At 40.1% G+C, this 21,048-nt stretch overlaps 1 protein-coding gene across 1 annotated transcript in view; it reads left to right on the forward strand.

Moving 5' to 3' along the window:
- Positions 1–21,048, forward strand: part of DEPTOR (DEP domain containing MTOR interacting protein) — a 178,406-nt gene that overhangs the window by 83,812 nt on the left and 73,546 nt on the right. Inside the window, 3 exon segments of the mRNA XM_020980067.2 lie at positions 1,301–1,479; positions 2,556–2,624; positions 2,627–2,678. Of these exon segments, the coding sequence (XP_020835726.2) occupies positions 1,301–1,479; positions 2,556–2,624; positions 2,627–2,678 (300 nt within the window).

Raw genomic sequence — 21,048 nt, forward strand, 5'->3', positions numbered from 1 at the left:
TCATTTTGGGTTTGCCGTTTCCTTCTCCAGCTCATTTTACAGACGAGGAAACTGAAACAAATAGGGTGAAGTGACCTGCCCAGGGTTGCAGAACTAGTAAGTTTCTGAGGCCAGATCTGAACTCATTCCTGATTGCAGGTCCAGCACTCTATCCACAGAGGACTTAGGTTACCCTGGCTCTGGTGTTTACTGCCCGTGGGACCTCATGTTGCTTAACTTTCCTGGACTTCAGTTTCCTCATCTGTAAAACGAGAGGGTCAGAGATGACTGACTTTAGCTATGGAGCAATAATCCAGTGAGCCTATCGCTGCCATCTCCAGAAATATGCAATGACTTTAGGGCTTCCAGGATATATTCCTCCCATTCAATTCAATTCAATTGAAGAAGCATTTACTAATAAATATAAATTAATTTTGGTGGCTGGTGGGAGGAGTAATACTAACTAAAACCAGGAAAGACCTCTTATAAGAGATGGCACTTGAGGAGAGCCTTGAGAACCAGGGATTCCAGGCACAGGAGGCAGCCTGTGCAATGGCACGCGTATTGGAGATGGAATGGTGTGTATGGAGAGCAACAAGTAGTCCAGCTTGGCGGGAGCATAGTGAGCGAGGAGAGTGACGTGAAAGCATCTTGGAAAGATGGGTTGGATCTACATTAAGACAATTTTAAGTGCAGAAAAAAGAGGTGTTGGGTTTTTTTTAATTATCGTAAAATCAATAGGGAGTCACTAAAGCTACTTGAGCATTGCAGTGGCGTGGTCAGGTCTGTGCTTTAAGGAATATCAGTTTAGATTTATGTGGAATATAGACTGGAGAAGGGGAGGCCAGTGAGGAGGCCACTGCAGTAACTGGGGGGGTGCTCATGAGGGTGAGAAGATATGGACATAATGAATGTATACAGGAGTCGGCTGATGTTTGACATGGAGGTGAGGAAGAATCAAGAGCTGACAGCTGCTGGGTTGTAAATCTGGGTAACTCAAAAAGATATGGTTCTCTCCAAAGAAGGAGGTAAGTTGGAGAAAGAAGAGGCGGGCTTAAGGGAAACGATAATGATTTCTGTTAGGGACATAGTGAGTTTGAAATAACTAGAGGTCATCCAGGTGGAGGTGTCTAGAAGGCAGTTGCTGATGGAGGACTGAATCTCAAGAGAGAGATGAAGTATGAATATGGAGATTGGGAGTCATCTTCCCAGAGATGGGAGTTCCATCCTAATCTCAGATTTGAATTAGTTGAACTGTTTTTTAAATTTACTATTATCTCCAAAATCCAGTTACGATATGATGGTTATTTTTTTTTTCCAGGCTCAGGCTGCATGAAGAAAAAGTGATTAAAGATCGAAGACACCACCTCAAGACATATCCAAATTGCTTTGTGGCCAAAGAACTAATTGACTGGCTGATTGATCGAAAAGAAGCTTCTGATAGAGAGACAGCTATTAAACTAATGCAAAAATTGGCAGACCGGGGTATTATTCATCATGGTAAGTCAGATTTTAACATTTCAGTTTTATAAATATTAAATCAACAGATCAATTTGAATAGAGGACATCATTCCCGATCTCAAAGAAGAAAAATAAATCAAGATGTTTCATATTCATCTTTAGTTGACAAAATAATGTGTTAGAAGCTTCTCTTGCAGGCTGTTCCTTGAAATGGCTTTTCAGTTTTTGAGTCCCCTAATCCTTCTTGCAGAGGAAATGAAAATAAGTGATCTGTTGTTCTCCCAACACTTTTTACATTTCATGTTTTGAAGGCTTATGCAGTCTCCCAGCCCTTGTTTCGCAGACTATTATAAATGCACAGATACTTTGGGGCAGCTAGGTGGTGTAGTAGATAGAGCACCAGGCCTGGAGTCAGTCAGAAAGACTCCTCTTCTGAGTTCAAATCTGGCCTCAGAAACTTACTAGCAAGAAACTTCAAGTCACATCACCTGGTTTGCCTAAGTTTCCTCATCTGTCAAATGAGCTGGAGAAGGCAGTGGCAAACCACTCCAGTGTCTTTGCCAAGAAACCCCAGATGGAGTCACAAAGATTTGGACACAACTTAACAACTGTGGTACCTTAGATGTGTCCATAGTAACCACTTCATAAATGTGCATTGAATTGAACAGAATTACACCAAACACACGCATACAGCCCTAATTTAAACAAGTACTTTGTTCTTTCAAGTACTAATCTTTTACCAGCCCTTGTGATCCTGCTTAGATAATTCCTTTTTTGCCTTCATTATACAGTTTCATGCTGTGTACTCTACAGACGACTGTATAATTGCTCAATTTTCTGCTTCGTGTTAAGTCTAGAGAATTGAACTATGACACGTAAGTTGAAAAAACTGAGAAGGGTTACATAATTTGCCCAGTCACACAGCTAGTAAGTAGCAGCCAGTGTATATGGACTCTCACTTGATGATAACCTTAGGGTTTTAATATATGTACAATTCACTCATAATTGCGGGGAGTGGAATTTTTTTATTCCACACATAGAATAAGAATTATTTCACAACATAAGTATATCAGCCTTCTCCACTGAATTTACTTTGCATGTATATTGTCTTGCAGTGTGTGATGAGCATAAGGAATTCAAGGATGTCAAACTCTTCTACCGCTTCAGGAAAGATGATGGAACCTTCCCTTGGATAATGAAGTGAAAGTATTCATGAGAGGACAGAGATTGTATGAAAAGTAGGTTGCATCAGAAATCCTTTGCTCTATTCTTGATGATATAATTGGCCAGAAAGCTCTTTTAAAGAGTGATGAGGTAATTTTGATAGCGTGCCGAGCCTGAACTCAGGAAGATTCAACTTCGTGACTTCAAATCTGGCCTCAGACACTTAACTAGCTGTGTGACCCTGGGCAAGTCATTTGGCCTGTTTGCCTCAGGTCCTCATCTATAAAATGAGCTGGAGAAGGAAATGACAAACCCTCCAGTATCTTTGCCAAGAAATCTCCCAGTGGGGTCATGGAGAGTTGGACACAACTCAACAATAACAAAGGGTGATTTTTGTGCTGCACAATGTTTAGTGCATTCCATATGTTTTCTATGGAACCACTAGTTAACTGCCCTTTTTAGTATAAGCAAACTAGACCACTCACTTGGTTTTCTTCTTGCAATAAAAAGGAAATGCATTTAGGAAGATTCTTTAGTAAAAACTGTTATTTCAGTTATATGTCCCATAATTGAATAGCTTTTGCAGATTTCTAAAAGCAAAAGAAAGAAGATGGAGTTTTAAATTTCCATTTAAAATGAGAGCTTATTTGCAGATGCAGATTTTTTTCTCAGTTAATGACTATCAAATACTTGGGACACATGGGGATTTTGCTTAGGAAGAGGGTTTTAATTTGGGGTAAAATTGATGCTGAAGAAGAATCACAGCACACATGTCCCTTAGTACTGTTATTCAGCCCTCATGAATAATGATCTACTCATAGATTTTCAATCTGGTCATTGCTGCCAAGACCCTTTCCACTGCTGTTCTGGATTCCTAGGGTTGGTAGAGAAATTCTGCCCCAAGTGGCACCCTCTCCCTGACTCTGAGAATAGAATTTATTGGGAGGCAGCAAGATGCCAATTAACTGGCTTCAGAATTGTCTGAGACTTTCTTCTGACACATAGAATTGGGCTGTGTGACACTAGGCAAATCATTCCTTATTTTACAGAGGAGGAAATTGAGGCAGACAGGGGTTAGGTGACTTGCTCAGGGTCACACAGCTAGGCACAACTTGAATTCAAATTCTCCTGACTCTAAGTCCATTATTTCCTGTGCCATCTTAGTGACAACTCTCTGGGATTATAAATTACAGAAGAGTTGCTGATATACTTTGGTGAAGGGAGTTTCCTCACTGGGAGTTCTCTAAACCAGTGAAGTTTGGCTATTTACTCCCATACTAAATCATTTCAGATTATTGTGGTCTTGAGTTCTTGTGTTTGCTTTTTATAATTTTTCTGCATCCTCTTTTTTTTTTTTTTGGTAGCACAGGGAATAGATAGATAGAGTACAAGATTTCAATTCAGGAAAACCTGAGTTCAGAATTGTCCTCAAGACAATTTTTGAGCAGACAGACCCTGGGCAAGGCATTTGACTTTCTCAGCCTCTGTTTCCTCATCTGTAACATGTGGATAGTAATAGCACATACCTCCCAGGTTGGAAGATCAAATGAGATAACATATGTAAAACTCTCTGCAAATCTTAAAGCTGTATGGAGACACTAGGCATTATTAGATTTTATTGCTAATCTGCTATTCTATCAGCTGCTGTCTTCTTGTTGCTAACACTGTGCTTGCCTCTAGTAGAGTCCTACTTTTTCCTTTCTAATCAAGATAGTATAGGCAACTATAGTTGGTGGCAAAGTGGTGAAAGTACTGGTCCTAGAGTCAAACTTCATGATTTCAAATCCGACCTCAGACACTTACTAGTTGTGTGACCCTGGGCAAGTCATTTAACCCTGTTTGCCTCAGTTTCCTCTTCTGTAAAATGAGCCGGAGAAGGAAATGGCAAACCACTCCAGTATCTTTGCCAGGGAAACCCAAATGGGGTCATGAAGAGTTGGACGCGACTGAAACAATCAAACAACAAATCAAGATAGCACAACCCCCCAATCCCACGAGAACCAAAACGCATCCCACTCCCTCCATGATCTCTTTGTTGTTCAGTGATCTCAGGGCTTGGCAAAAATGAAAACTAGCTCTTCCTAATGAAAAAGTTTGGAATCTAAATGTGTGTATGCCATCCCCTGGACTCTATAGAAGCTACATAATAGCAAGTGCAGAAGGTGCCTGAGGTCTTCAGTATGGAAAGTAGGGGAAGATGTATTGACCTGGATACAAAAATATGCACATGCCCAGGAGCTAACGCTGCCACAAATTGAGGTAGAACCCTTTGTCCAGCTCGACCTCATGTTATGTGCCTGGGTATTAAACTGTTCAGCCAACAAACACAGCAGACCTTCTTGTTAGTTCCAGCTCAGTCGCAGTTATTTTTTCTGGTTTTGATCCTGTTTCTACCTAGGCTAGCACCTCCCACCTCTAGCCCTCTCAATTCCATGACTTCTTAGCTGATTTCCTGATTGGTCCTTTGGACTTGGTATCTCAATTTTGACCCTCACCTATGGCTGTGCATCCAAGAGTCAACTGGGGAGACCAGATTAGAGTTTGGGATGGAGAGAGGGGAGGATAGGTGAATATGTTTAGAGATGATTGAGCCCATGGGAGCTGATGAGGAAGTAAAGAAAAGAGAAAGCCCAGAACAGAGGTATGTACATCTACATAAAAGAAGTGGGGCATGGAGATTGATCCAGCAAAGGAGACTGCAAAGGAATGGTGAGATAGGAAAGTGAAAAAGCAAGAGAGCCTAGTGTCATGAAAACCCCTGGAGAAGAGAGCATCTTGGATGAGGGAATGGTCAACAGTATCAAAAGCTTGAGCGAGATCAAGAAACAGTATGCAACAATTTAATTCAAGTCAGTGAAGTATTATTAAATGTCTACTCTGTGCTTAGTGCTAGGGATACAAATAAGAAAAAGAAAGGCAGTCCCTGACCTCAAGGAGCTTACAATCTAATGAGGAAGACAGTATCCAAAAGGAAGCTGAAAGAGGTGGGGGTAGGTGGGTGGGAAGAATGGGAGAGGGGCGGGGGGCGGGTAGAACCTGGTGCAGGGATGTGGTGTTCCATGGAGTCAAAGCCAAGCTGAATTGCTGGTGGAAAGTGGAGAGTTACCTGTTACACAGGAAGATGGTGATCTGTGTAGTCAGATAGCCTGGACTATCATCCCACCTCTGCCATTTGCTATCAGTGTGACTATGGGCATCCCTCTCTTGGCTTTGGGTTCCTGAACTATTAAATGAGGGATGGCTTCTGAGTCTGTTCCAGTTTTAAATATTCCTGCGATTCAGGAAAGGCCATTAGGTTTGAGATTGATGAGAGAAAAGTTTCAGTGATCATTGGAAGCCAGACTGCAAGGATAATTTGAGAAGTCAGGGGGAAGAGAGAAAGTAGAAGCAACAAGGGTCAGTTCCCCCTACCCCCCCACCCAGATATTTGGCAGTGAAAGAATGGGAGTATAGAACAATAGCTTGAGGGGGTGGAAGAGCCTAATGAAGGGTTGTTACTGTTATTGATAATGATAATAATAACTGACATTTATTTAGTACTTTAGAATTTGCAAAGCATTTTACATGCATTATCTCATGTGAGCCTCACAACAACTTGGTGAGGTGGGTACAACAAATATTATCTTCTCCATTTTACAGATAAGGAAACAGAAGCTCAGAATCTTGTCTCAACTGAACCAAAAGACATGGACATTTTCTCCACACCTTAGGACCAATTTGAAAGGGATCAGTATACTGTATAGTAATGGTGACATTGATCAGACCAGTTTAAGAAATTAGAGAGATGGGGCAGGGAACTGAGGGTTGGTGGGGGGCAGAGAGAGAGGCAAGAGAGTTGAAGACAGCTGAGTGAGGATTGATATTTCATTTCATTGAGAATCTCTGCGCCTTTCTCATAAGAGTGGACATGATATCTCAATCCTCATTCAACTGGTTTCAACCATCTTGGGTTTCTCTTTCTCTTTCTGTCCCTGCTTCTGTCTCTTTCTGTCTCTCTGTCATTGTCTTTCCATCTCTGGCTGGCTCTCTGCCTGTCTCTCTCTCCTGGATCTCCCTAATTTCTTAAACTTCTCTGGTCACTATAACCATTACTCTGTAGTATATGCTGCTAGGCTGTGAGATAGGCAGGGCAAGAATTGTTACCGATGAAAATGAGGTGGAGAGATACCATGTGACCTGCCTATGATCCCACAATGAGTGTGTGTCAGAGGCAGAACTTGCACCCAGCCCTTCTGACTCCTGGTTACTCCTCATTCACACCACCATATCCTCTCTAATTTGTTTGCCTCGTTCTCTGTGTTTGTTTTGGTCCTTTTCTTCTTCTCATTTGTTTTGTGTTATTAATAGTTCTTTGTGAAACTGTAGTTTCTGGCTGAGGTTTTACCGAAACTTGCTGAGTTCTTGCTCTGTGGTTTACATTGCCTTTTCTTTATACTGTGTCTTGGAGCTCGTTCATGGGTGGAAAAGTGTCCTAAAACAGAGCCAAGGGTTTTTCCTTCCTCTTTAGTTGATATATGGTGCTGATCACCCTAATTTCTGGGTATACTACATAATATGTACATAAGAAAAAAAATCCCAGTTTTTAAAATGAGGAATTCTATGGAATGTGACTTGTAGGATAAACTACCATGGGCCAGTCTATCCCTCTTGCTCCTACCCCTGTTGTCATAGATGTCCTAGCTGGCTGCTGCAGGGAGGGCTGGCTTCTTGGACCACTTCCCCCTGACAGCAGCAGAAGGAAAGTCTGGAGATTTAGGCATAACATAACTGGAGGGTTTGAACTAGATGACCTCTGAAGTCCCTTTCAGCTCTGGACCAATGTCCCTTTGATCTCTGGGATTCATATTGTGAGGAATCCATCAGAATTATTTTATCTAAATTCATAAGAAGGTTTTATTTTTATTTTTCAATCCATAGGCCATCCTGATTATCAGTTAGGATTCAAAAGCATTTCATTTCAGATAACTCTGTGGGTTAGCCTTCATTTCTGCATTGCACACAGAGGATTTTAAGCTAAAAAGTGCTGTAGAGATATGTCACCCAACCCTTTCATTTTATAGATGGGGAAATTGAAGGACAGACAAGTCAGCCATTCAGAACCTCATTTCTGTTATGATCTTGGCAAGTGGAAGAAACTGCAGAGTAGCTTTCAGCCAAAAGCATAAAGGAAACTTTGCAGAGACTGCAGTGAGCCCTTGTGATTGTACAGAAGTCTCTAGTTTCTATGAGTCTGTTTCTTCATCTCTAAAATGGAAATAATAATTCTTGGGCTACTTCCCTCACTGAGTCATTAATAATGATAGTGGTAATTCTCATCTGCTTTGCTTCTGTGGTGGAAGCAATGCTAATATTCCTAGATTCTCAGTTAAGAAATATAGATACTGTGTGATAGATATTGTAGACAACTTTATAACCACTAATTGTTCCAGAGCTCCCAAACCCCAATATTTCCTGATTTTTCTACTCATCAGATTTGGTGCTGAATAACTTTTGGCTGTTTCCAAGAAAAACTAAAATTTAGAGAAGTTAAACAGATCAGGTCACACAGCTATTAAGCTTCCGGGTCAAGGCTATAATCCCAGTCTTCTGACTTCAAGGCCACTACTCTTAATCCCAAACGCACCTACTGTAAGGAGGGAGCTTTGTAAACTTTAAAGTGCTTAGGCATTTATTAATCACTAACTACAGCCAGACTCTGTGCTAAGGCTGGGGTTACAAGTATAAACAAACAACTAAGAATTAACTTCACTTTGTGATGAAGATATTAATTAGCACATCACCTGTCTACTCTGCCTCCCATTTGGCAGCAGACAAACGGAGAGTTTAGACAAGCCTCGAGGTTGCTGTTACTTCTCTGTACTCTATTGCGTTTGGTCTCCCAGCTCAAAAGTTTGAAATCTTGTCGGCCCTTTTATCCATCAGAGACAGGTCCTAGAAAGAGCAGGCTCTCCCAGCTCCGACTCAGAGAAGGTAGAAAGCTTTACATTTTCACTGATCATTTCTCTTTGACTCCAGTTTCTGAGGAAGGGGCAGAGGCCAGTCCTGCCTGTGATTAATCCCATGTCCTCCAGTATTTTACAAATTGGATTCTTCCCTCTTTCATCTTTGATCTCTCCCTTCCCACTGAGTATCACTCACTGCCCAAAAACAGGCTCAAGTCTGTGTCATTCTTAAACACCTTCACTTTATTCTGCCTTTCTCTCAAATAGTCACCTTCTGTCTTCCCTTTTGCTATCAGATTCCCAGGAAATCTCATTCTATTTGTTGCCATTTCTCACCTTCCATTTACTTCTCAAACCCTGGCTGGCTAGCATCTGGCCTCATTAATGACCAGAAACAGCTCCATTCAAGGTTGGCATCTATCTTTTGACTGCTAATCTAACGATCTTTTCTCAGTCCTCTTTCCTTGACCTCTCTATAGCTTTGGATAGGCAACTAAGTTGGCTTAATGGATAGTGTTGGACCTGGAATCAGGTAGACTTGAGTTCGAATCCTCCCTCACATACTTACTAGTAGCATAACGCTGAACAAATCACTTCCTCTCTATCTGCCTCAGTTTTCTCATCTGTAAAATGAAGGTAATAGACCTATCTCCCAGAATTGTTGCAAGGACAAAATGAGATCTTTATAAATCTCTTTGCAAATTTTAAAATGCAATTACATAAATGTTGTTGTTATTATTTTATAATTGGGTCTTCATGATAAGCTTCACCCTCTTCCATATATTCTTTAAGCCTCTCAAGCTAATCTGGAGAGAATTTTTTTGGTACCCATAAACATATGTAACACTTTCAGGCTCTAATTTCTAAAGCTTGCCCTTAACCAGAGTAGATAACACTGTTCACTTTGCCACACCTGGCATAGAAAAGACATGAAATATCTTCCAATGCTCCTTTTGAAAGTGGACACCATTTGCAGCATGGTCTGAATCCGAACACTCATTATACAACTTTAGTTCCATTGCAAGAAGGTCAAGAAGACCCCAAAGTCTTTTTTTTTTTTTAATTATGCAACCTTTGGTTGATGCAAGACGTGAGGGAGATTCTGGACTTGGTGAAAGAGGAGAGGAAAGTGTGAGAAGATTATATATGTCTGGAACAATAAGAATACATAACATTGAAAAGGGTACTTTAGGGAAATATTTGGAGCAAAGGAAAATAGTAGAAGTTTAGGGGAGGGATAGAAAGTCTTCAGTGAGGAGATGTTTCCCCCCATTTAACACTCAGCTTAGATGAAACAGAGCATTGGAATTGCTGTTAGTGAGGGGACTCCCTGTTATTAACTAGATTGTGAGTAAATCCATTTATACAAAGAGGGTGCTGAGAGGTAAGTCTGGCTTTGTTGCTCTAGTTGCAAAATGAAAACATCCCTGGTTAATTATAGCCTTGTACAAAATGAGATGAGGAGGGAGTACAGATCATTGTTTACTAAATGGAGAAAAATACCAAATTAACAAGAAGCAAGCACTTGTTAATTTTACTTCTTCAAAAGGGTCTTTGAAGCTTTAAAGGATAAATAAAAACATGAATGTACTGTGTTCAAACAAGTTTTTAGATACTGAATAAATCTTATTTTGGGGTCAGTATAAACATTTGCAGAGATCTATTTAATTTGTCTGGGCCTGTGATTTGATTCATGGGTGGGGAACCTCCCAATGTGGAAAATTCCATCAGTGATGCACATTATAGTTTGTCTGTAATTTATTAATCAATCAATATGAACTTATGAAACTTACAGAGTGCCAGGCTCTGTGCCAAGCTCTGGGGATACACAGAACAAAAACAAATCCAGTACATCCTGCTACTGAGTTTGCATTCTAATGTGAGTCACCCCAGGCACTGAGTTTAAATGAGTTGCCCATAGTCACACAACTAATATGTTAGATGTAGGACTTGAACTCAAAGTTATTCTGGCTCCAAAGCTGGCCTTCTATACACTATACCATGCTGCCTCTCAGTAAGATTTATATTGTTATCAAATGTACTTGAAGAATAATGTTGCAAATAGAATTTGTATAACATTTTAAAATTGGCAGAGCATTTTGCATGAATTCTATTATTTGATTGTAGCCCATATACTCTCAGAAGACCCTAATCCCATTTTTCACTCTTGTAGACAAGTTAGGTCTTCTAGCAAGGCCCCCTCAGGGTTATAAGGGTACTCTTGAAGAGTCAAGGGTGATGCTCTAATGCTATGAACTCAAGCATTCTAGTTCATTCTGTCTAATCAGTTGCCAATGATCAGCATTCTAGTTTCAGCTAGACAATTGAGATTAACTGGCTTTTACAAAGAGACAGTTACTGAGAAGTTATGGCAGAAACAGAGGCACAAACATTATCCCCCCACACCACCTCCTTTCCTGGGAGAGTGGGCTCAAACTGAAAGCAGTTTCTATAAAGTATTTGTCCCACCAAGTTCACCAGGTTGATTCTGAATGTGGTATAGCTGATAGGGTCTGGCTATGGGATCAGTCCAGCTGGTCTGAGTCACAGGCTTTGCTGGTGGACTACAAACTCTGTCCTGGACTTTGATTCCCCAGCCTCTGGTGGTTTGCTCTCCTGACTTTTTGAAGCTCACCAGGTCACAACCCAGTGCATTAAGCTCACACACGCATCGCAATCTGGTCTATTCCACTGGCATTATCCCTTCACTCAAGGCAGGAAAGAATAGACACAACAGGGACAGAAGCAACAGAAGAACCACACACTCACGGGCCCCCTGGCAGCAGTTGCAGCCCTTATCTCCCCAAGAGGATGTTTATAGCGGTCCTTGCCTCCTCACTCCACAACCTGGCAGAAAAGAGAAAATACCTCAGCTGATTAGTGCCTTTTGAATACCTTCTCAGTTCTGCTTCAGCAACCGATTGAAAGCTTTCTTTTCTTCACATGGTAAGCAGACTGGAAACAGACTCGAAAGTGCTCTGAGTTGAAGCGGAGGGCTGTTCTGTTATATGTCTTTATGCCTTGAACCTCTCCCACCTGTATCCGCCCAGCAGGTGCGCATACTTGTAAAGACACGTTTCATAACAATCCTGTGAAGCAGATGCTACAGGCATCCCTTCTCCCCTTCCCCATTCACAAATGAGGAGACTGAAGCAGCGAATGAAGCTTAAGGACTTGCCTGTCTCCTAAGTAGTGTCCAGGTGGCATTTAAATCCACATCATTCTGCCTCCAAGGCTCAAACTGTACCACTATACCAAGCAGCCCCTTGAAATACCCTTTAAATCAAAGGAAATTCCTTCTTTGTCCTTTCCTTGCATCTGCTTGTTCACCTGGTGTCCCCTACAGAGATGGTATTGATTTCACTTGGGACCTGTAGGGACTAGTTACCATTTTCTGCAAGGGCTAGCCATTGATTACGTATACTAATGGAGGAGATTGGTGTTGCAAATTTGAAAAATTATGTTTAAATTTATTTTCAAAACTTTTCTTTTCAAACTTCCCACTGGATGTAGCTATAGCTGATATTCTGAGAATTCACCACACTTAAAGCTGAGTAGTGAAAAAGCCATAAGGTAAAGGACTCTTTATAGAGTTGAAAAAAACTCCCCTCTCCCCAGTTTTGTCCCGGCTTGGAACTTGTCCACACTAGGACTGTACGCTGTACAGTGCAATTAGTCTGAGAGTCCCAAACACCAGCCTCAAACTAATTGCTAAGATTGTTGTATTTGTTTGTTTGTTTGTTTTAACCTTCCCTGAGTTTAGGGAGATAATTAAGCCTTTTGGTTTTAAAGATCTCCTGCTGGGTATCAGGCCAGTAAGGAATAGTCAAAGTAAATTGGAGATAATTGTGTCAGCAAAGTACTTTATCATCTAACTGATTAATTATCAGTTGAACTTAAAAGCAAGCTTTGTGTAAATGAGTTTAGCCTTAACTATCATCACTTAAAATGGTCATTATGCTCAGAAATAAACTAGGTGATGATTTTAAGATTGAAAATAGAGCCAGAGCTGAGTGGTGGATTTATTGTGTGCTAGGGAACAAATCTGGAGAGTGTTATAATTGGATTGGCTCCTGGATTATGAATTTTTTGGTCATGCAAACTATTGAAGATCTTCTACTCAATATCAGAGAGGTTTTAATCTATGATCTTTTTGTGTAGTGGGAATATTTGCACCAAGAAGATCATAAATCTTTAAAAATCAGGATTGGTGATAAGGTTAATGTTGGCATGCATGCTAATGGGAGGGAGTACTCCAGTGCAGATTACAGTTTGTACACTTCCTGTCTTGTTTAGCACTTAACTATGCACTTCCACAAATCTTCCTCCGCTTGATATATTAGCTTGTTACCTTCACTATTCTACCATAGGGCCTTTAAATATAAAATATATATATATACACACACACCCAAATACATATGTGTATATATGTTTATGCATATATGTATCTAAACATATAAATATATACATGTGTATATATGTACACATGTGTTAACTTTTAAATTTATTTCTTATTTAGGTTTTTTTTTTCCAATATTCACTTAGCCATTTTCCCATGGCAAAGAAGAAAAGTGTAGCCCAGCTTCCTTAAAGCTATTTGGGGAAAAAACAAAACCAAAAACATCTTGCATCCCAACTAGGTCTTTGCTTTTTCTTGGCCAAGTATCTTTAGAGCCTTTTAGTGATTTTCATCCAACAGAATTTTAAGTCTCATCATCATTTTGGTAACTGTATTCAATTCAGTTGGTCAGTGCCTATGAATGCTACCTAGAACTGAATCCAGTACTCTGACCAGCACCAAATATAGTTAGAATGTCACCCCTGCCTTTGGATGGAAATTTCATTTCCTTTAAACTGGATTAAGTATTTTGACTTTTTTTTGTTCTTCCTTTTTTAAAAAAAATCTAATTTGCCAGTTAGGAAAACACAATTGAATATAACTTTCTAGGGTACCTACGGATTTTGAGTGGTAAACACGGACAGTAACTAAAGTTTGTTGCTGTGGAAGTAGTAGACTCCATCATTTTATATGAAACTGAGACCCAGTGAGGCTATGTGAATTGCCCCAGGTCACACAGGTATTAAGTGTCAGAAGTGGGATTTCATTCCATCTATTCTGATTTCTCAACCAGGGCTCTTTCAACACTATACTATGCTTGGCTAAGGTTATACAGATAGGAAGTGGCAGAGCAAGACTTTTACTTTTAAAATTTTCTTTCTCTTTCTTTCTTTCTTTTTCTTTCTTTCTTTCTTTCTTTCTTTCTTTCTCTTTCTTTCTTTCTTTCTTTTTTTTTTCTTTTTTTTTCTTTCTTTTTTCTTTTTTCTTTCTTTCTTTCTTTCTTTCTTTCTTTCTTCTTTCCTTCCTTTTTTCCTTTCCTTTCTTTTCATTCTTTCTTTCTTTCCTTTTGTTTTTTCTTTCTTTCCTTCTTCCTTCCATTTTTATTTTAATTATTTTTTCTTCTTTTTTATTTACTGTGAACTTAACAATCACCTACAAACACTAACATCTCACCATACAAAACACTCAAGAAGCTTGCATATATACTTACTAAAGAACTATATTTATGTATGTTGCATTTTAAAAGGTTATAACAAAGCTGATCTGTTTGTTTCCTTCTACACTTTTAATTTTCTTCTGCATTTTAAATATTGTCTTACTTATGCTATTTTTTTCATATCTATCATTACCCACTAAGTTACCACCTCCACCCTGTCTCTGAGTACAAGTCCTCCCTTGCAACAAATGTACAGATATCTTCCAGCAAAACAAATCAACATGTTGGCTACGTCTGAGGATTGTGATTCTCTCCGGAGCATAGAAAGTCCAAAGCCTTCTCAGAGCAGAGTTTCATCCTTTGCAGGCAGAGTAATGGTTTCCTTTGCTTCTCTTTCCCTGTAGTGTCCTTCCTGTTTCAGTTTTCACTCAAAGAAGCCCACAGATATCTTTACGTACTTGTTCTCTGTTATACAGTCATATATATGTGTGATACACACATATGAAGCTTGGAAGTTACCTTGTGATGCACACACATTGAGCAGTGTGGCAGAAAGGAAAAATCATTGCTTGGGAATCATATCCAGCCTCTGGATCTTCCTGTCTGTTTGATCTTGATCATTAACCTCCTTCATCTATAAAATGAGGCCTGTAAGGTCCTTTCCAGCTCTAGACCTACAATCCTATGTACATACTGAGTACCCCCCAACGTATTTCTAAAGGGCAGCTAGGTGGCACAGTAGATAGAGCACTGGGCTTGGAGTTGGGAAGACCTGAGTTCAAATCCAGCCTTAGACACTTACTAGCTGTGTGACCCTGAGAAAGTTACTTGACCCTTTTTGCCTCAGTTTCCTCATCTCTAAAATGAGCTGGAGAAGGAAATGGCAAGCCACTGCAGTATCTGCCAAGAAAAGCCTAAATGTGGTCACGAAGAGTCGGACATGACTGAAAATGAGTGAACAACAAATGTACTTCTAAGACATTCTAGAGCTGCCAGTCATAACAGTTCCTTTTGTCTTTTCCTTCCTTATAATGCAACATCTTCCTCTTTTGGCTGAAATTGAGTTTCTTGTGGCATCTGATCCAGCTGTATTCATGGAAGACTGAAATCAGCATTAGCTCCCACCTGTTGTCTAACTCTGGTTAGTGTGTTAGAAGAACAGGGAAGAACAATTGAATGGAATCCCTGGCTTCTTGTAAGGCATAGCTCAGGTGCCTCATGAAACTAACTCACCTCTCCCCCAGGTCTTAGTGCTCTCCCCATGCTAAAATGACTCCATACTTCATTACAAAAAGAGAAACAAACAAAAGCTAATGTACCTGTTATATCCCTACACACACACAACACACACACACACACACACACACACACACACACACACACCCCTATGCATAAATTTATTTGTTTGTTTATATTTATATATGGGGCAACTAGGTGGCAAAGCGGGTAGAGCCTGGGGCCTGGAGTCAGAAAGACTTGTCTTCCTGAGTTCAGATCTTAGACACTAACTGTGTGACCCTGGGCAAGTCACTTAACCCTCTTTGCTTCAGTTTCCTCATCTGTAAAGTAAGCTGGAGAAGGAAAAGCCAGACCTTGCTAAGAAAACCCCAGATGGAGTCAGAGAGTTGGACACAACTGAAAAATGACTGAAATATTTATCTCTGTGAGTGTATATGTACATGTATGTGTATATATATGTATGTATACCTGTGTATATGTGTGTGTGTATGTGCACACACATCCCTCTAAGTAGATATAGTTACGTAGGTAAATCCATTCTGTGATCTAGGCGGTAAACACTGAAGCACAAATACAAGCAAGCTAGATTACCCCTGCCCTCAAGGAGCTTACTTACAAGTATAGGGAGACTTCCCATAAAAGAGAGCTGCAAAGAGAGGCAAAGAGGTCCCTGAGGCAGCATAATTTAAGATGGTCAGGAATGAAGTAAAGACCTGGATCTGGGCAATAGAGGGTCCCCTATCAGAACGCAGGCTGGTTCCAGGAAGGGAGTCTAAGTTTCTGGTGGAGCAGGGCTGAAGGGCAGGCCACATAGTTTGGAGATGCCCCAAAGACACCTGGGCCTGTCTCCCTGCCTGCCTTTGTATTATCAGTGCCTAACAAACTGAAATGAAACATTCTATATGCACCAGGCAGTGAATTTTAAAAAATGTTTACTGAGCAAGTAAGTGAATGTGTGAGGGCTCCGTGAAAATGAGGAAGGATGATAATTATAACTTTATTAACCCTTGATTATAACTATTAATACATGAAAGTTTTGGATGAACCTGTATTTCACCCAATAAACGGGAGAAGTTTAGAATTTCAGGCACATTTTTCTATTTAATAGTCATAATAACAGTAACAATAATATAACAACTATAATGATGTTAACATAACAATAAATAATAATGCTAACCATTTCCCTGTCATTAATAATAATAGGTTCTAGAGGACAATATCTGGAATAATGGGCTTAGATTTCAGTGAAATAGACTTTGGCCCAAAGCAAGCAAAATTTTCCTAATGATTAGAGCTTTCTGAAATTAGAATGGGCTATCTAGGGAGGTAATGGGGTCCCCCTCCCTGGAAATCTTTTAAGCAGAAGCCAAATGATCCCTTGTCAAGTGTGTAGACAAACCACTATTATCTTCATCAAAGAGGATGATCTTTGGACTAGAAAGGACAGGAAAAAAATGACTAATAGTTGAGTTGATACCCAAGATAAGTAAGAGATAATGTAGCTGTCCTGGAAGAGTTTTAACTACCTAACCTAGATGAATCATCTCTTGGGATGCTGAAAAGCCTGGTGGATTGGACTGCAAATTCTGTCAGTCATTTTCCCGGCCATGTCAAGCATACAATTCCCCTCACCTCTCCCTGATTCATTAAACTCCAGTGACTTTCCATTACTTCCAGGATCAAATATAAACTCCTTTACCATTTAAAGCCCTTCACAACCTGGCCCCTTTCTCCCTTTCCAATCTTCTTACACCTTATTTCCTGAACCCTAAAATCCAGCTGCATTGGTCTACTTGTATTCAACATTCCAGTTCCTGTAGGCCTTTGCCTTGGTTGTCTTCCCATGCCTGGCATTCTTTCCTTCTTCATTTCCACCTCTTGGTTTCTCTGGTTTCCTTCAAGACTCAGTTCCCACCCAAATCCCACCTCCTGTAAATGGAGGCCTTTGCAAGGCTGCCTGGCTGCTAGTGCCTTTCCCTCTGAGATTAACTTCCACGTCTGTCCATTTCTTGTCGTACCTAGTTTTACACATGTTCTCTCCCTCATGAGAAGGCAAGCTACGTGAGGGCAAGGACTGTTTTTGCATTTCTTTGTACCCCCATCTCTTGGCACAGTGCCTGGCATGTATTCCTATGTACCTAAACAAGTGTTTGTTGACTGTTACTTGAGAGATCATGGTAAATGAGGAAGGGGACTGAAAAAGGGCAAACGTCTCAGGTTTTGTTGTTTGTTTGTTTTGTTTTGTTTTTCTGCAGGCCAATGTGGGCTTGACTGCATTCCTGGCAAAATTCTAGAATGTGTTATTAAAAAGAAAGCAAGCATCTAGAAACAAGGAAGTGGTAGTCAGTCTTGGGACAGCAAAAGGAATCTCCATGGTTTCACAAGGACTCTGTTGTGCCAATCTAACCTTATGTCATCTTCTGACTGAGTGATTAACCTGGAAGATAATATTATAGATGTTATTTTTACTAAATATGGAAAAGCATTTGATACATTCCATCATGCTATCCCTGTATAAAAGAGAGAGATTCAGTCTAGATGCAAGTATAATTAGGTGGATTTGGAACTGATTGAAGGTGAAACCCAAAGAGTAGACGTTATTGATTGTTTGTCAGAATTAAAGATGATCTCCAGTAGGGTGCCTCGAAGATCTGATGTTGGCCATGTGCGGTTTGACATTTTTAATAACTTGGATAAAGCCATAGATGGCATGCTTATCAAACTTGGAGATGACACAGAACTGGAAGGAAAAGCTGTCACAGATTCAGAATGCAGAAAGATCATGATAGGCTAGAGCAAGGGGTTCGCAAACAGTGGCAAGTGGCCACTGACTACTTTTGTTCAGCTAAAAATGGTTTTATATTTTAAAATAAAGAGTTTTCATATTTTAAAAATGTAAATACAAAAACAGGCAGGCTGAAATTGGTTCCCAGCTCATAGTTTGCTGATCCCTGGACTAAAATAGTGACCTGAATTTAATTTAAAAAAATTAATAGGGATAAATGTAAAGCCTTATACTTAGGAAGTCAGTTTTTTGTTTGTTTTAACACAAGGACAAAATAGGGGAGCCGTGGTTAGAGAGAAGTTTGTCTGAAAAAGATCTGGGAATGTTAGTGGATCACAAGATCAATACAAATCAGCAGTATACAATGAAATCTATGATGTTCTTGGGCTGAATTAGAAAGGGTAAGTCCCTAAGAATGGAGTGGCTTGGTGTCACAGTGGATGGAGTGCTGGGCCTCAAATCAGAAAGATTCTTTTTCCTGATTTAAAAGCTGGCCTGACACATTTACTAGCTGTGTGACCTTGGGCAAGTCACTTAACCCTTAGTTGCCTCATCTGTAAAATGAGCTAGAGAAGGAAATGGCAAACCACTCTAGTGTCTTTGCCAAGAAAACCCCAAATGGGGTCATGAAGAGTCTCTGCCCTGATCAGACTTCATCTGGGGTTTTCACTTCATACCTTTTGGAAAGGATATTGAAAAGCCTCAAAGTTATCCCATATGATGATCACCTGAAGGAATTAGGGATATTTAGCCTAGAGAAAGCCCAAGGGACACATAATAACTTTCTTCTAGAACTGAAAAAAACTGTCATGTGGAAGAAGTTAGACCTGAGGCAGCACGCCAGTGAGGAAAGAAGACTGGATTTCGAGTCAGAAGACCTGGGTTTAAATTCTGCTTTTGTCATTCACAACCTGTGCGACCTTACTTTACCTCTCTGGGCCTCAGTGTCTTCATCTGCAAAATGAAGGTTGCTCAGTTCTGTCTGACTTTTCGTGATTCCATTTGAGATTTTCTTGGCTCTTTGATGCTGGAGTGGTTTACCATTTCCTTCTCTAACTTATTTTGCAGATGAGGAAACTGAGGCAATCAGGGTTAAGTGATTGCACAAGGTCACACAGCTTGTAAGCATCTGAGGCCAGTTTGAACTCAAGATCAGTCTTCCTGGTTCCCAGCCTAGCACTCTACCCACTGCACCACCTAGCTGTACAAACTAAGGACTTGGAATCAATGGCAACTGAGACCCCTTCCAATCTGAGATCTATGATCCTACAACCCAGAGGGCACAATGAGAAGCAGTGAGTAGAACCCTACAGAGCAAACTTTGCCCCGAAGCTCGGGATGGTACATTTTCCACACTGGAAGTGGGCCCCTACCTTAACAAAGAGTTTAAAACTCAAGTAATGGCTGGGATTGAGCAAACAAAGGCGCAAAAAAAGTCAGACCATAGAATCCTTCTTTGGTAACAAAGATCAAAATATACAACCAGAAGAAGACGACAAAGTCAAAGCTCCTACATCCAAAGCCTCCAAGAAAAATATGAATCAGGGGCAAACTTTGGAAAAACTCCATAACAAGTAGAGCTCTCCCCAAGTGGAATGAGTTGCCTCAGACAAGAAGTGTTGGGGTCCCCCCTTACTGGGGGATCTTCAGGCAAGGCCTGGTGGCTGATTGTCAGATGAATTGAAGAGGGGATTCTTGTTCAGTTAGGGTTTGGGCTGGATGGTCTCTGAGGCCCCTTCCAACTCTAAGTCTGTGTTCTGTGAAATATAAACAGAAGTCTAATTTATGCACTGGCTAATTATTCTCTGGTTTAAATACCCATATATTTCATTTTGTAAAAAGGAAAAGTGATTTGTTCAGTCAATCGGGGACACAAAATCTGTGATACAAGAGCATAATTAAATGGCCCTTTAATTTTTATTTTTTAGTCAAAGGAAGACGTTGACTTAATAACATGCAACTTAATAACATGTAGATTAGCCCTAAGGCTAACTCCAGTAAATGATTTTCCTTGTCTAGGGAAGTGAGCTGGTTCACTAGGAATAGGAAATGAAATAAGGAAGATTAAAGATCATACTACTGATGACTGATTTCTATACCAAAGGCAGTCAAGCTGCTGAGATTATATAATGTCATGTGTGATTATTCACTTCAACAAATGTTTTTAAGAGCCTACCATCTGCAAAAGATTGTGTTAGGCACTAGGGATACAAAAATGGAAAAAGATTGCATAATCCTTGCCCTCACAGAGCTTATGATATTGTAAGAGTGAGACATGGATACAAATTAGGAAATTAGGATACATTAATTAGCAAATGAAAAACTCTAAGGAAGAAGAAAAACAGAATCACATTAAACTTTCAAGGAAAGGGGAATTTGGGAAGGCTTTCTAGAGTGAATGACACCTGAGCTGGGCTTTGAAAGGAGGAAAGGATTTTGGTAAGTAGAGATGGGGCTGAGGAAGCAAAAGGAAGGATTTTCTTTCAGGAATGAAGGTGCCCATGCACAGAGGTAGGAGAAGGTCAATGTAGTACATTTTTTTTTTTCTGGAGCATGAAGGGCACTAGTGAAAATAAATAAGAATTTTAAAGTCGTTTAAAGTGCCTTACATTTATTGTTGGATTATCTCATTTGGTCCTTGGAATAGGTTGGTGAGATAGATATTACAGTTGTCATCATTGCCCTTTTACAGATGGGAACACTGAGGCTCGGGAAAGTTGAGTGACTTGCCCATTGCTACACAGCTAATAAGAACTAGCGGCAGGGTTTGAATCTAGTTCTGTCCCAACTACAATCCAGACCTCTTTCTTCTGCCCCAAAGTTTTTAATCTGGGATCTGTGACCTTGTTTTAAAAAATATTTTGATAACTATTTCAATGTGATTGATTTCCAGTGTAATACTATGCATTTTATTTGTCGTCATTCAGTTATTTCAGTAGTGTCCAACTCGTCATGACCTCATTGTAAGTTTTCTTGGCAAAGA

The sequence above is a fragment of the Phascolarctos cinereus genome, unplaced genomic scaffold, assembly GCF_003287225.1.
Source record: "Phascolarctos cinereus isolate Bilbo 61053 unplaced genomic scaffold, phaCin_HiC Scaffold_4;HRSCAF=312, whole genome shotgun sequence".
NCBI lineage: Eukaryota > Metazoa > Chordata > Mammalia > Diprotodontia > Phascolarctidae > Phascolarctos > Phascolarctos cinereus.